Source organism: Formica exsecta, unplaced genomic scaffold (genome assembly GCF_003651465.1).
Source record: "Formica exsecta isolate Colony F162 unplaced genomic scaffold, ASM365146v1 scaffold303, whole genome shotgun sequence".
In the NCBI taxonomy this organism is placed as follows: Eukaryota; Metazoa; Arthropoda; class Insecta; order Hymenoptera; family Formicidae; genus Formica; species Formica exsecta.
Genome location: NW_021850289.1, coordinates 437533 through 453864, shown reverse-complemented (window position 1 = coordinate 453864; position 16332 = coordinate 437533). Strand labels below are relative to the sequence as shown.

General features: G+C 34.9%; 3 protein-coding genes and 1 long non-coding RNA gene across 4 annotated transcripts in view; 1 reads left to right on the top strand and 3 right to left on the bottom strand.

Moving 5' to 3' along the window:
• Nucleotides 1-531: 531 nt before the first annotated feature.
• LOC115237688 (neurogenic locus notch homolog protein 1) lies at nt 532-4945 on the bottom strand. Its single transcript, XM_029810907.1, has 7 exons — nt 3813-4945; nt 3057-3166; nt 2861-2989; nt 2543-2716; nt 2034-2287; nt 1696-1918; nt 532-1562 (listed from the first exon to the last, which is right to left on the bottom strand). Exons 2-7 carry the CDS (start codon nt 3148-3150, stop codon nt 1192-1194), a joined length of 1245 nt encoding a protein of 414 aa, XP_029666767.1. The 5' UTR covers nt 3151-3166; nt 3813-4945; the 3' UTR covers nt 532-1191.
• Nucleotides 4946-5334: 389 nt separating this feature from the next.
• On the bottom strand, nt 5335-8894 carry LOC115237686 (polyadenylate-binding protein-interacting protein 1). The gene is made up of 9 exons (XM_029810905.1): nt 8201-8894; nt 7813-7987; nt 7581-7744; nt 7268-7495; nt 7001-7192; nt 6731-6858; nt 6412-6637; nt 5929-6314; nt 5335-5795 (listed from the first exon to the last, which is right to left on the bottom strand). The coding sequence occupies exons 2-9, from the start codon at nt 7967-7969 to the stop codon at nt 5708-5710; spliced, it is 1569 nt and encodes a 522-aa protein (XP_029666765.1). The 5' UTR covers nt 7970-7987; nt 8201-8894; the 3' UTR covers nt 5335-5707.
• A 12-nt stretch (nt 8895-8906) lies between these two features.
• Nucleotides 8907-11791, top strand: LOC115237687 (DNA-binding protein Ets97D). The gene is made up of 6 exons (XM_029810906.1): nt 8907-8944; nt 9071-9371; nt 9457-9607; nt 9699-9775; nt 10064-10298; nt 10419-11791. The coding sequence occupies exons 1-6, from the start codon at nt 8907-8909 to the stop codon at nt 10934-10936; spliced, it is 1320 nt and encodes a 439-aa protein (XP_029666766.1). The 3' UTR covers nt 10937-11791.
• Nucleotides 11296-16332, bottom strand: part of LOC115237689 — a 21958-nt gene continuing 16921 nt past the window's right edge. Inside the window, exon 2 of the long non-coding RNA XR_003884377.1 lies at nt 11296-14388. This is a non-coding gene — a long non-coding RNA (uncharacterized LOC115237689). The remainder of the gene's footprint in view (nt 14389-16332) is intronic.

The window sequence follows — 16332 nt, the reverse complement described above, 5'->3', positions numbered from 1 at the left end:
ACTATAATTTCTATAATTTTTATAATACAGCTATATATTAGTCGCGTGAATGTAGATGTGAAATAAATGTGAGATTTGACACTACTAATACTATTAATATTTATATACATATTTTTTTTTCTCAACAAAATTGAGATATATTGTTTTTTCATGTACTATAATTTTTATAATACAGCTATATATTAGTCGCGTGAATGTAGATGTGAAATAAATGTGAGATTTGACACTACTAATAAATTAATATCTATTAATATTGTATATAGACAATCGTTTAGAACGCGCGAAAAGTAACAATAGGATCAATGTCTATATTTGTGAGGAAAAAGTGAGGAGTTTATAAACAAAATCTGGAATACTGAAGCGGACGACAATGTCTTTGTTTCAAAATTGATAAATTTCGCCGTATAATGATGCTGCCAATAATTGTACTAATACATATATAGCAGGATTCTTTCATAGCATACATGTGATGTATCATGTAATACACGAGATCATAATTATTTATTTTTTTAAATTGTATATACTGGCAAGCCATTTGCCCTAAATTTCTCCGCTAATTTTATAACCATTAGCTTGTGGATTCCATATTTATTAAATGTGTACATAAAGTTAAAATCTCTAAAATAAAAATTATTGTTTAGAAATGTAATCTAATTTGGATCTTTTTTTACAAGGATATTATAGCATTGCACAAATACTTTTCGTATTACGTGATTATAAAAGTTTGCGTGTACTATATAGATACATACGATATACAATATTATATCTATTGACGTAAAAATACAAGAACAGAAGAATAAGGGCAAATAGAAAAAAATTTATTTTGATATACTGAGTAAGATATTGAGATTATATAATATAAATCGCGCGCGCGGTATGCGGTGCATTTACTTTTATATTAAAAATTTAAACTAAGTTTGCGACCAGCTACAGTTGTAGAAAAAGAAAAATATATATAGAACACTTTATATGAGAGATCTATGATGAACACAAATAGAAAAAATAGCGTAGTATGTTATAAAAATAGATTGCTCTGTTACCACCGTTTATTACGACTTGCGAATAGAGACGCGATCACTTTTCCATGTTTTTCGCAAAAAACATGCGTGCAAATATAAATTAGAGTAAATTAATAAAGAGAGAAAGAGAGTCGAATATTTTTAAAATGAAATTGGTGGTACTGTTTTGTGACTAGTAGTAACGGTAACGATAGGCGCGGCCGTAATCGTACACCGATTTACTCTCGATCGGATTACAGGTATATAGAGCGTCACCTCTAGTCCCCTGCGGACACGTGCAAACTGCGATATGATGTCGGGGCGTACATGTGGCGTTCGGACCGCACTCGCGACCAGTACACGGATTTCCGCACGTGAAGTCGATACACGCGCGATTATCGGGGCAATCACTGTCAGTGAAGCATTCCCCACGCTGACAGCTCGTCAGGGCATTGCCGATGTAACCGGTGGGACACGTGCACACCGGCCTCTCCTTTCCGGTGTTATCATGGCCCGGCGTGCAAATGGCATTCGTACCACAAGGATTCGGCTCGCAGAGGTCACCTAAAAACATAGAGACACATTTTCTCGAGGAATAGTTTCTTTTTCCTTTTCTTGTCGGCTCTGCCAATTAATAATCAAGACAGGAGATGAGAAGAATATGGCACTTGAAAATCGCTACACATTGATCGCTTACGCGGTTCGAATAATCTGCAGCTAACGAAAGGATTGCCAGTCATGTGCCTCGGGCAGCTACAAACGGGTGTAATACCGCGTAGATTGCAATCGGCGTTCACTCCGCAAACGCCGTCGCACGGATTCACGCATTTTTGATACAGACAGGCGGGTTTGGCCGCCGAACACTCTGAGTGGGCGGTGCACTCCGGTCGACAAGCGACGTATGGATTTCCCACCCATGTCTGAAACAAAAAATAACAGATTGATCACACACGGAATTTTGTTTAGTCATCGGGTCGCTTAGTCAGATTTTTATATCTCTTTTTTCGCCCAAGGATAAAAATGGGAATGTCTTACTTTCGGGCAAGTACATTTTGCTTGGTGGTTTATAACTTGGCATTCCGCGTTCTCTCCGCATTTGCAGGGGCTCTCACACCTGAAGGATGACGAACACGCGAGATGTTGAGAGCACTCGCTGTCGCTTTCGCACTCGTGACGACATCCAGCCAAAGGCGAACCCCTGTAACCCGGTAGACACGTGCAGACTGGCACTTCGTTGATCACCTCGCACTGTGTATTCTCTCCGCACGGACTCGGTTTGCAAGCGGCTTCTATATCGCATCAAATATTTCTTTGATGACACAACTTGCAAAACTTTTTTATCAATGATTTAAATAGAGAAAGAATGTATGTATGTGTGTGTTTTAAATTATAATTTATATTTGTACAGATAAAAAAGGGAGGAAATATTTAAACGATAATGTAGAAAGATTATAAACAGTTTCAAGAAATTGCTTTAAGTTGTAATATTTACCACGTATTTTTTTAGACATTTTTGTTGTTTAAATTTAAAGTTTTATACATACGGGGATCGGCAACTTGACAACCCGAAAACGGATCACCGTTGTGTCCTGGTAGGCACTGGCAGGTACCTATGTGATTTCTGGTCGCGCAATTCGCATTTACTCCACATAATCCTACGCAGGGATCGACACACCTGTTGTTTGTGCATACTCTATTGTATGGGCAATCGTCGTTGACTAAAACGTTGATAAACGTACTAATCAATACCGTATCGATTGATATAAATTTAGATTTAATTAAAACACAAGGCATATTATTCTCTTCTCTTTCTATATAAAAAAAGAGTATATAATATAATTTTAGTAGAGAGATTTACTCACTCAAACATTCGACCCGGACGCATCGCGCAAGCGGGTCTCCCATATGTAGATTGAAGCACGAGCATACCGGCCGTCCTTCACTCATTGTACATCTCGCATTGACTCCACACGTGTAGCTGTCGCAACCGCCTATAGATAGAATGATTCAGTATTATAATGATCATTAAACGCCTTGCGTAATTTAAATGTAACTTACCAGATGCAACTATTCGTGATTGAATATATTGACTGCCGTTGATCATCACGGCAAATAGAAGCACGAGCAAGGCTACGGCTCGCGAGTGATGCATTTTGCCACTATTCTATCTGTGCGCATATAATATAGTAATAATAATTTATGGCGGTATATAAAAGGGCGAAACAAAATTCACACGACAAATCTTTTCCGAATTACAAAAGATGCATACAAATCGTGTTACGTGTGTTAATTCTTAAAATTATTTTTCGTCATAAAAAATGTTTCAAGTACAATAGAGTTTACTTTCTTGTAACTAGAAAAAAAAAGGCATAAAAGATTATTTTAATTATTCAAATAATATACATGTATGTTGTATGTGAAAAAAAAAAGACGAGGCATAATTCGTTTTATTCGTAATTGTGACAAACACATTCTTATTCGAATCTTTAAATTTGTTAAATACAAACTGTGAACATTAAACGATACACATAATATCTTTAGCAATATCTAATAATTCTCTTCAAATTAACAACTCTGCGTGTTCCAAGATTATACAATCTATTAAAATTGAAATATTCGGAATTCATTGTCGAAGAAGATATCTCCATGGAAAAAAAAAAATAGATAAAGGAAATAATATACTTTGGAAATATTTTTCATATCAATTATCGTATTTTTGTATGACACAAAAAATAATAATGAATAGCAGACAAAATTTTATCCAGATAACTAGATAAAAATTTATCCGAGTGAAATATGCCCATCTTTACTTACAACTTTATGCTCGGTGGAAATGCGAAGGGAAGACTAACGAATCACCCGCGATCGCAGAGATGATGAAGGTGCGATAGACCCCACCATCCAGGATGTGCGTGCGACCTTCAACCCCACTTTAAATTTCGCCCACACACGGCCCTGATTGTTTTTTAAGGTATTCGATAAATTTCGCCTACGCGTTTTTTTAATAACGTGTCCGATTCTAATTTTTCACTTTTTATTACGCGGTATTATGTGTGCGTGGGTATATTAAAATCTTTATAAATCTTCAAATTTTCTAAAGATGAATGGAAAGATAGCACGGTCAGAGATCATCAACTTTTACAATTACTTGGCGAATTACAATGCTATTCCATATACGCGTGCAATACAATACGTCAAAACAGGTATGAGTAATCACGTTGCAGCTTCATGCGCAGAGTTTCGTGATGAGAGAACTCCTTTCGCGCCAAAAATGGATTTCCATGGAGATTATATATGTTCGGTCCAGCTGCAACGCAATTGAAGTGGATCTGGTATGTACTTGTTATTCAATTATAAATTATCGCATATCGGTTTTATATCGCGTATAGCATCTTTCCGCATCAAACTTTTTAAAAAACTTACGTAACATGCTAATCTAAAATAAAAATATCGATAAAATAAAAAGTAAAAACATGTGTTATATATGTAAATAAAAATCGTGTGAATAAAATATATTATGATAATGAGAACTATCTATGGTGATCGTATTTTCTGGTTTATTATCGTTTCTACGAATAAAACGCACGATTCGATACTGCAATTTCGAAAAACATATAATTATTCGTATATTTATAAACTTTTGTCGAAAATCATTCGCTTATCAATGTGAAATGTCGATTCAATGAACTTTAATTTATTCCGAAAATTATATGAATTATTTTGTGGATCGTGGACAAAAAGATACAAATGCTACTTTATAATGTATTAGAATTAAAAATATATTTTCTATGATCAAAATTAAAGACTGGATCAAGAAAATAGCGCTATTCATTTGTCACCCATATACACATTTGCAAAATATATATATATATATAACAAGTATAAAAACTTGTGTTATATATATTTAAGAACTTTCATACATAACCACACGCGCACACAACACACACACCTACCTATCCGCACACTCACCAAACACACACACACACACACACACACACAACTTTAAATAAATGTGCAAAATACATGTTTACTATACAAAACATATATACGGATTGAATCATCAGAAAAAAAAATGGAATATCTCTTTGAATATAACTCATTTAAATTTGAAGATACCAAAAATGTGTAAACTACAACTTGGATGATTTTAAGCGTTTTTATCATTGTAAATGAATATTTAATAATTATATACTTTTTAAAGTATCAACCAAAGAGGTAAAAATATGTCTAGAAACTCTGAAAATAGTGATGTTGAGAAAAAAGATTTCTTTATACATCATATTTACTTTTTGGTATTATACAAATTACATATTTTTGCATCTTCAAATCTATTGGATTTATTCGGATGTTTTATTTTATTATACTCTGTATGCTACATATATGCAAATATGTATGTCACTATGCGAACATTACTATCATATCTGTACACATGATGAAACGTGTTAAATGTGAATTGAAAATTATTCCGCGTTTAGCGCATATCTTTCGTATGGATCGGTGTGTTTTGTATGATTGTGTATATGCAATGCTCTGCTCCTACCTTTAAAATGCAGATATTTTTGTATTTGGCTTTTTTAATGTTCACATTGTAGTAGAATCCAATTTCTCTCTTTTAATCGCAATATTTTTAAACAAGTATTTATATATCTATAGCGAAATATCCAAGTCATAATATAATCTCCGAGATTACATCAATTTTATCTTGCACTTTATTTCGATTTATCTTTCAAAAACTCTTCGTAAGCGGTCGCAATTTCGTCATCATAATTATCATCCTCGTATTCTTCGTCAGATGGCCTGTACCATTGCACGATAATATTAGTATACATATCTTTCTAAACAAGTGTCTTTATATTGGAATATATTGCTGAATTAAAAATACTGCCACATCATATATTTATATTACAGATATAAAGTACAATATACATACTGCTGATCGAAATCCAATTTGACGTTGTCTTGGAGAAATTTACTTTCCTCTGCAGATAGAATTTCGCCATCAGGACCATACATTACTGGTTGATCCAGCTGTATTTCTCTTAATGGTGCAGTATTAGTTCCAGATGAATTATAATTAGATGCACCTAGTTGGTCCGATTGCTGATGTACTTTATTTGACAATGCGTTGCTTGTCCCAGATAAATCACAATTAGATACTCTTCTTCCCCAATCCTTTCGTAATTCGTGAACGCTGTTTACCATATTTCCCACATGTGTATCAACTTGCCCATTATTTACCAGTTCTGTCAGCGCCCGCATCATATTTTCCATATCTTTACTCATACTCTTATCCTTTTCCAATTTTTGACCTGCCAACTACATATGCATTACATCAAATATATATACACGCATGTATCAAAAATAATAGGTGAGAATTATATAAAATTATCATCACCGTTACACTTCAACTTACTTTAAGCGCTTGGCATATGTACTTGACAGAATTTGATGCTGGTCTCTGCAGTACCTTAGTAATAAACCATACCAAGAGTTCTCCTAAAGTAAAAGCGTAAGATTCATCCATTTGGGCAACCAACTCTGCTAAAAACAATATCAATCCATTGCACTTTTTTTGATCGCGTTCTTCTTCGCTTTGCTTTTGCCACTCGGCTTCTTCGAATCGAGTCTCCAATCTACATCTAACATCCATAACATAATGCATCATTGATATATATATATATAAAAAAATAATTACAATTTCAAAAATAAATTTCACAGACATTTAAACTTACTGGAAATATAATAAATCCCTGAATAGTTCTTTGGAGAACATAAATAGTTCTTTGCAGTCTTCTAAAGTATTATCGAGATATTTACAGAATCGGGCTCCACTATATCGAAAATTGCTTTCAGCTATAGACTGAAAATATAAATAAAGTAAGCGACGCATACAAACACTATGTAGAATAAAATAAATATCAAGAATGACTAAGGTGAGTTTTGTGGAAAATTACATTGACCTATAAATACATATTTGTAGATGAAGGAGAAACTTGTGTTACCGATTCAATTATAGTCGTTACAATCGCTTGTAGGCATCGCATGCGGTCCCACCTAAGTTTGTTGACAAATGGTGGAATTAAGTTGGTGAACTCTGCAGGATTTACAATTAAAATATTGATAATATCATTCAGACGTTGACAAATTTGAAAATTGTAAGCTTCTTCCTCTTTATTTTGTTCCTCTTCCTTTTTCTGATCAAAATATTATCGGTATATGAAAATATTCTAAAGATTTCTAAAAAATATTAAGTTAGATTAGATTTTTACCTTATTCTCATTCAACGTGCATTGATCATCTGTATATTTATCGTAATTTCCCATGTCTGAATCTTCTATGTTGCACTGTAGTTGCAAAGCTTCTTCAAGGGCATTGTCATCCATTAGATCATCAGACTTTCTTAGATACGACGAAGGTACGCATACATTCGGTGGTGTTTCACGAGCGCGTCTGAGCCTATCTTGTATAGAACTCTTTGTATGTTGATGGATAAGTTGCTATTGGCAAGTTATTAAGAATTATGAGGGCATAGTTGAATATTGATGTCTTTAGAGATTAGTCGGAGTATGTTGAGTTGCTTACACGAGTAGGGAATGCGTTTGATTCTGATACTGGAGGCTGCGATAAAGAAGTTTGTGGTAACTTGTAGGATCTTGGGACAAACTCAGCCGCTTGCGGTGACAATGGGACAAGCCGGAATTTTTTTTCTTTGAGATTATGCTCCGCAGTTATCGGTGAGATGGGTTCTACACGAATAATTATTTCCAAGTTGATAATATATAACGAGCCTGTAATTGTCGCAATCGAAACTGACCTGCACTGGGCTGATTACCAGTTGACGCGCAATGTGGTCGCCTAAGTGCCGTATTGTTTTGCGGGAGTCCATCCCAGACACGATGTCCGCGTCCAACACCTTGCCTTCCATCATCCCTACTAGTCTCCCTTCTGCTTTCTCCTTCGAAATTGTCCATCCTCTTTACAAACGGAAGCTGTCGAACGAGAAAAGGTTCAATTTAGCAAGAGTAATCACAAATATATCCAAATAAAATGTGTGTAATGTATACTACAGCTTCTCGATTTTCAAAGTATATGAAAATGTGTCAACCTGCCGCTCCAATTATCGCAAGTGCTATGATTGTTTAGCGATTTAACCGAGAGCGATAAGTGTGTCGTTAATGGAAGGAATATACTGGAATATATACCTTTGATGATTGAGATTTCACCACCCGTGTATATCGCCAGCAGTGTGTTTGACAGTTTGACGCTTATTTCCGTTGCCTTTCGCCAATAAAAATGAGAAAGCTCCGATTGTACTTGTTACATATAGACATTGTAAATGTGTATTTGTGTATGCAAGTCCGTTCGATTATATATTTCCCGTTCTCGTTTATTTTATCCAGCGCCACACACAACGCAAAGCGCAACCAGCGCAACCAGCGCAACACAACGATTATGCCAAGATGGTTGATGGTTGGTCGTTGGTCGGTAGTGAAGAATTCACATTGCATTCGATGGTTCGATGTACAATGTCCGGATATCCAATAGGAGAGTTTATTTTTTAGAGACGAAAAAATTGTTAGTTGAAATCCACATTTTCTATTGGATATTGGATATCAGAATATCGTACGGCGAATGTAGTGTGAATTACACACAACGCTAGCAGTTATGAAAAGAATGGATCTTTTTTTCTTTTCTTTGTTTTTTTTAAACCCCATGATCTTTCCGTCCACGAGTGTGTATTGTGTATAAAGCGAATGTATATATATATATATGTGTGTGAGTGTGTGTGTGTGCGACACGAGTACTCTACTCTCTGATCATTACTAACATAAACGAATAGCTTGTTAAAAGTGTTGCACAAGTTTACAATAAATTAAATTGTAAAAATTGCCCACGTGTTTACTCAACATGGATCTAGAAAATTGTCGAAAAAGTTCTGATAAAAGGTTAGTGAATTTATCTTTCTTTCTTTCTTTCTTTCTTTCTTTTTCTTTTAAATTTATAACCTAATCTAACTTATATGTATGATTAAGATTTCGATTAAGATACTCATTTCGTTGATTTGGTACTAGCTTTGATACTGATGACGATTCCGATTATGCCATGATAAGACAAATAAAAATGGAACCGGAAACAATTTTCTCGCCTTCTGAGGATGATATTATGGCACAACTGCAACAAGATAGTTCCGACTTGGAAGTAGAACCCAGTTTTACATTGGAAGGCACCGTAAATGGTGAATATTGTAACGAGGGAATATTAATGCAACACATGGACATTAGAGAACCTTTATCTACATTAAGGAGCCTTTTGGAAGAGAGGCTTACCATAGATTTGAAAAACTATTCGTTTTGGTTACAAAATGCACAGATGGTAAGCGACAAATCATACGCTATATTATAGTTTCTTCTTTTCTTTTTTCTTTCGGCCTCTGCATTTTACGAGTCTGTTATAATAGCTGGAAAGCCATAAAAATTTGGTCGATCAATGTGTCCAAGGAGAAGGGCTAGTTCAGATTAATGTACAAATAAAGCCTATGCAGAAACGTATCAATATAGCGGATGTTCTCAAGCCAGCGGAAGATTACATTGAAGTTGTGGAAAATAATTGTGCGTACAAATACATATGCAGCTATTTTCAGACAAAATTTCCAATCAAAAAATTTAATGTTTAGCAATTAATATTTTTGTTGTAACGTAGCACCGGTGCCTGTAGCTCAGGAAAATAAACGAAATGTTATAAAGTGGATGGTGGATGCGCAGTATAAAAAGGAACAGGTAAAGTAAAATATAAAAGTATTATTCTGTATATTCACTGTATTTTGTATAATTTAATTTCTATATATCAAAAGTTTATACAAGATTTGTTTTATTCTATGTACGCATAGCTTGATTGCTTGATAAATTTTATATAAAATTATTTGCAAATAAGATTAATCTTTCATATAAATTTGTCTAATGTGAGCTTTTCATATAGTACTTAATCCTAATCTTGAAATAATATTCACATAAAATAAACTATTCTATATGTTTAGTCTGAAGAAATACATATATGTTTCTTTAAAGGAACGCTTAAAAATACCAACTGATCCAAAAGATTGGTCAGAAACACATGTTAAACATTGGCTGCAATGGGCCGTTAGACAATTCAATTTAGTATCGTTACGTTTGGCCGATTGGAATATAACCGGGACGCAGCTGTGCAACCTTACCATGGAGGAGTTTCATGCAAAAGTGCCTCTTGATCCAGGAGATGTGTTTTGGACGCATTTTGAACTTCTTAGAAAATGCAAATTCGTCGGTACGTCTACGAAAAGGAAATATTTAATATTGCCTGGTCTCCAGCAACAATGATTGTTTTTTGATAAATCTAAATCTAGATTACTCTTTGTGATTTTACGATATTGTTGCCATTTTGCAGCTGTAGTGCAAAAAGATGCGCCAGACTCTTCCACTGAAGGCACTTTGGAAAAGTCTATTAAAGCGCGAAATCAAAAAGTAGTAAAACCGAGGCCTGCGGTGAACCAACAGACACGTGTAATTAACATGCCACTGGAGAGTGTCGATCCAACTTCAATCACTATTGCTACTTCCAGTCGATCCGTTAATAGTGGCCAAATACAGTTATGGCAATTTTTATTAGAGCTACTAACGGATAAAGAATATAGAGATGCGATTCAGTGGATTGGAACTGAAGGGGAATTTAAACTTAATCAGCCAGAAGCAGTGGCACAATTATGGGGAGCACGTAAGAATAAGCCATCGATGAATTATGAAAAATTGAGTAGAGCGCTTCGATATTATTACGATGGTGATATGATTTCTAAAGTTCATGGCAAACGGTTTGTTTATAAATTCGTTTGTGATTTAAAACAGTTATTGGGCTATTCAGCCGCGGAATTGAGTAAACTTGTCGAGGAAGGAAGAAGGTATTTCTGATGAAGTCGTATATTTTTAGCTGCTGTTAATAAAAGTGCTTTTACCGTAAACATCCCATGATGTGTCTATCACTTTATTTAAGATAATAATTTGTACGCAGAGTATTGAGCATGTATATATGCAAAGTTATTATATCATGTAACTATTCTATATTTATCAAGTTTAGTATAAAACTAGTTTTTTTTCCGAGATACAAACATGTAAAATCACTTGTGTGGCTATCTTTTATCAACTCAATATTGTTGAATTACTTCTTCACTATTCACGAATTTATCAGATGCTTTACTCGTCGTTTCCAAACAAATTGAGTAATTTTTCAATGCCACAATCTCACAAGCAATGACAAAATAAATTAAAAAAAAAAAAAAAAAAAAAAAAAAAATCAATATGTAAATTGAAGAGCATTTTTCTATTCTTATAGACATATATTTATAAACTATAGTACAACAATATATATTAAAGAACATTGTGATTTTGTCTACTTGTTTCGGTAATCATTAAAGATAGTGATGGTATATGTGTAAGCATGTAAATTGTAAAGATATTTTGATAATCTTTCATGTTCTCCCCATTTGTAAAGAAAAAAGAGAGAGAGAGAGAGAGAGAGAGAGAGAGAGAGAGACACTAGGTATTATCTTTTTTATAATATATATGTATTCAGAATTGTGTACATATAAATGTATTTGATATATAAGTATATATGTTGGTTGATTATATGTTTACACGAGAGCTTTGTATAATAACTATAATTTTTTGAAAATCCATCACAATGGTATGATATTATAATCGATTATGTAAAGAGGTTGCATGTAATAATATAAATATTGTTAAATATATCACAGACATATTTCTCACTGATATATTGGTATATTTTTGAATATATCTAAATACAATTTGATATATACATGAATATATAAAAATAGATATAATATATGTCAAAATCTTTAAACTTGTCTCCAAGAGAAATGTGAATATTTTATAAAATATATCTTGAAAGATCACGATATATATATTTTAATCTATTGTTTTTTCTAATATATAATACATACACATTGTGCCGTAGCAGATATCACATTCTTTATACAATTCTGACATTACACAAATTGAATATGAAATTTAACTTCATCTTTTGTTAGTGACAAAGAGTATCCTTGACTTCATTGGCAAAAAAACAAAACAAAAGGCTCACCCAAATTTTTATTCCAAGTTTATATAATTAAAATAAATGATACTAAAAAAGGTGTGTTCGATTTAATAGAAATCGGGATACGAAAAGTAAGTTTATTTGCAAGTCATCGATAAAGGATCATGTAACGAGTATGTAACATAAGCAATCGTTTGTTCCTTAATCGTATAATAACATAGGAAAATAAAAAATACGCGATAAAATACGCAACTGCGGCGTGACAGGCAAGTTGTAAGTTGTAACACACATGGCCGTTTGTATCTCTGTTGTTAGGACTGACTTTTGATCGGCAAAAGGCAGCACTCATCGCCAATACCAGAGAATCTAGCCTGTGAGATATCGGACGCGACGTCACAAGTTAGGGTCTCAGGGAACCGGCGACGCGGCAGGCTTTATAATCAGCCCGCCCGCCATTTTTGCCCTTTTTTTCTTTTTCACGCTCATCACCATTCATTCTCTCCATCTCACCCTCACGCTCTGCGATCGTTCCGTCTTTTCTCTTTTATGCAAATTTATGATTGTCTTTCTTGGCTAGTTTGTGCTATAGATTATCCTAAAAAAAAAAAAATAAAAATAAAAATAAAAATTAATTGAAAAAATTTTAACGATAATAAGTTGAAAAAGAGAAATGTTCTGTCATATTTTAAATCAATCGAGCTTTTTTCTTATATGTGAAGAAACCTAACTCTCTAGTTTTGTAAAATTTATCGATATCTTCTAATTAATCTGTACGAAATCTAACTGCATGTGCAAAATTTACGCTTGAAGAATGAGAAACGGAAGAGCTAATGATGAAATAATCTCTTTTCTTATGTATATCTGTTCTCATGCTATTATATAGCACGAATGCTCTAGAAAGAGAGAGAGAGAGAGAGAGAGAAAGAGCGCGCAAGTTCATATTCCGATGAAGGGACTTTTTATACGAATTATATTGGTTTAAACCTTATTCGCAAGAGACTATAGATTGCGTGGTATTTTAACTCATTCTCTCATATTCGTACACGCACATTCGTACACGCACATGTGCACGCATTCGTGTCAAGAGACACTTATACGCATTTTAACATTGAATCGCCAATTTATACTTGCCAATTTTTAAAACTTAAATTTTTTAAATTTAAGAACTTGCCAATTTATACACATTTGTATAAAAATAAAATTTCTTTCGAGTTTTATTTCTTTCCGCGATAAACTTTGCGATTCTTCAAGAGTCGCGTAGCGTCGCAGCGCCGATGACCGGGAAAGTTAGCAAGTTGTACAGTGGACTTCGTATTTCGCGAATTTCCATTCCCTACTATACAACCTACTACCTCACCCAGACATCGTCGCGGGCTTCCTCTTCCTCGACGTCCATCGACGTTTCTTCCTTTTCTTAATTTTCGATAGATTTTTCGATCAGTCGTTTGGCTTTATATTTTCCTTTGTTTATTTTTCTCACTAGAGATTCTTTGTATCTATACAATCAATTTGATTTGCATATCGATCCGCATCCATTGCTAATGCAATAATTAACGCAATACATAGACATTTGTCAATACTATGTCGTTGAATATATTAATTATAACTAGATATAATAACAAATTAAAGTCTTATGCCTATCATAACAGTAGAGCCTTTTTCGCGCATCTCCAAATCTTGGAAAGGTATAATTTATCTTACATATCGAAAAGATATTTAAGGATATATCATTTTTTTTTATAATATTACGCACAAGGTTATTTCGGTGTACAATCGCCAACATTTGGATTTTTGTTTTAGAACAGTCCGCGTATTCAAAATATATTTTGTATATATACATATAAATTTTAACGAGACATGTGTCACATACACACACACATACACACAAAATCATGCTTTAATAATCGACAGATGGTACTCTTTTCACGTGCGAGATAAAAAATTACTCAAAGTCAAAATGTCTGTCGCTGATAACCGGAAGCGCTGGGAGCATTCTGGAGAATAAAAGGATGGTGACGATGGTGGTAATGGTGATAGTGATGATGTTGGAGAAGAAGGAAAGAGGAGGATCCGTCGAAAAGTTTTAACGCCGGCCTGACTACATGTACCGGTAGATAGGAGCTTGCGGTATGCATATAAAAAAGCCCACAAGTTCGGATCTACGGGTTAGTGTCATCAAGTATAGTCGATAGTTATCGTTTCCCAGATATATCCGCGTGGATGATCCAAGAATCCAGAGAGAGGCCCGATTCCAAAACGCTCCAAGTCGCCCGATGATGGTTGGAGTTTTACGGCAAATCGGCATTACCTGCGGATATGCAGATCGATATTAACAACAGATTTATCTCGTTGGAAAACTACTACTCTATTTTGCGATATATTATTTTTTTAAATAAAATTATTAGAAAATTCTTTATTACCAAAAATATCATAATCACTCTCCGTAATTTTGGAACTTTATTTTAAGATGTGAATAAAATATTCTCAATCTTATTTGTATTGCGTATTTATGAGTAATATAAAATGCTAAAGCCCCTGTTTTACAATAGATAATTCAAGAATGAGATAGATTATTAATAAATAATTGACAAGAATTTATTACAACGAGGACGATCAAATAAATGTTTGGATGTCTTGAAAGATCACGTTAAGATCTTCTTTCTACAGTAACTCTTGATTCCAGTCCGGCGACGCCGTTGCTGGGCCGTTGTGGAGATCAGAAGGGCGTAAAAGAAAAAATCTGTGGGTCCTACGAGAAACAAGAAGCGCAACAGAAGAAGGAGAAGGAGAAAGAGAGAAGGGGAAGAAGAAGAGGAGCAAGAAGAATATAAGAGCGAAGAGTAGATAGATAGGTAGGTAGGTAGGTAGGTAGGTAGATAGGTAGGTAGGTAGGCAGGCAGGCAGGCAGGCAGGCAGGCAGGCAGGCAGGCAGTCAGGCAGGCAGGCAGGCAGGCAGGCAGGCAAGCAGGTAAGCAGGCAGGCAGGCAGGCAGGCAGGCAAGCAAGCAAGCAGGCTCTCTCTCGCAAACGTTGTAAAAATCCCCTGCATCCTCATTCGTAGACAGTTTAATGGCCTCTGCTGTTCTCTACTGCTCCGAGCCTAAGGGATGTAAAGCACCGTTTCCAAGAGACCGATTGTACGAGACTCGCGCTCGTATTACAAACCTCAGTATATCGGAATTCTATCGTCATTCGTCACTTTTGATTAACTTAAAATTAATGTTTTGCTACAAAGTGAAGGAAATTTTTCCATCTTTTCATTTAGTAACTACTGATGGATAAATTACGTTCATCGGATGCGCAAAAGATGCGGTTTAAATAAGAAAAACGATTAAAGACAATTTGCATTTTTAAATAAAATAAATGTGTGTGTATATATACATATACGTATATTAAATTTTCATATTTAAAAAACGAATAATGTTATTAGACATACATGTTTGTCGATGGCGAATGACATTTTGAATGCGGTAGTGGAGATATTTGCGATTGGCGTTGTGGACGATGCTTAAAATATTTCAAGATCCGCGACAAAGATCGCCGACATAAGACTAGTCGAACAAGAATAAGAAAAATAAATTATTACTCGCAACTCCGTTTAGATAGAAGGTAAATTACTTGCAAGCTGTAAAAATATTATATTCAACGTACATTCAACATATTGTAACGAGGCAACTAGTCTTGCCCATTTTTATTTAAATAATCATTATAGCAATCATTCGCGTCTAATGATTTATGTTAACGCGTACAAATGTTATACTTTGAAATTAGTGATAATGATATGTAAGATGTAAACTCTCCTGTTACGCGGGGTAAAAATGACTTTAATTGACTAAATTTTGTCAATAAGTATCATTATATGATCTTTTTTTCGCGAGAAACACAGCTGGTGCGTTGCCCGGTTTGGTTGGAGCTGTTAAAAAGTGTGGAATGAGCGGAGATGCATCTCTCGAGACGCGCGCGCGCGCGACTGCGACGGCGACGCAAGGTTTCGAAGGGCGGCAGGGCCGTATGCGCACGGTCGGAAAAGAAGGAGGGCAAAAGGGCGACGCGTAATCGCAGGGGCGTTGGATTCAGGGGATATCGAAGAGAAAGAGAGTGAGGAATGGGAAAGAAGGACGAAGGACGAAGGACGAAGGGGAATCGACAATGGGGAACCGGGGTCACCGCCATATTATATTTAGCGAGACACGACCGTGTGAATGAACTGCGTCTCAGGGGCGGGCCCACCGCGGGAAATTCTTTCTCTTCCG

Coding starts and splice junctions, on each gene's coding strand:
- LOC115237688 (XM_029810907.1), bottom strand. CDS start 3,150: ATGCATCACTCGCGAGCCGTAGCCTTGCTCGTGCTTCTATTTGCCGTG. Junction 2,990..3,056: donor ATCACGAATAGTTGCATCTG/GTAAGTTACATT, acceptor TTCTATCTATAG/GCGGTTGCGACAGCTACACG. Junction 1,919..2,033: donor CAAAATGTACTTGCCCGAAA/GTAAGACATTCC, acceptor TTTTTGTTTCAG/ACATGGGTGGGAAATCCATA.
- LOC115237686 (XM_029810905.1), bottom strand. CDS start 7,969: ATGGACAATTTCGAAGGAGAAAGCAGAAGGGAGACTAGTAGGGATGAT. Junction 7,496..7,580: donor CAAACGCATTCCCTACTCGT/GTAAGCAACTCA, acceptor ACTTGCCAATAG/CAACTTATCCATCAACATAC. Junction 6,859..7,000: donor TAACGACTATAATTGAATCG/GTAACACAAGTT, acceptor TTATATTTTCAG/TCTATAGCTGAAAGCAATTT.
- LOC115237687 (XM_029810906.1), top strand. CDS start 8,907: ATGGATCTAGAAAATTGTCGAAAAAGTTCTGATAAAAG. Junction 9,608..9,698: donor TGAAGTTGTGGAAAATAATT/GTGCGTACAAAT, acceptor GTTGTAACGTAG/CACCGGTGCCTGTAGCTCAG. Junction 10,299..10,418: donor TAGAAAATGCAAATTCGTCG/GTACGTCTACGA, acceptor GCCATTTTGCAG/CTGTAGTGCAAAAAGATGCG.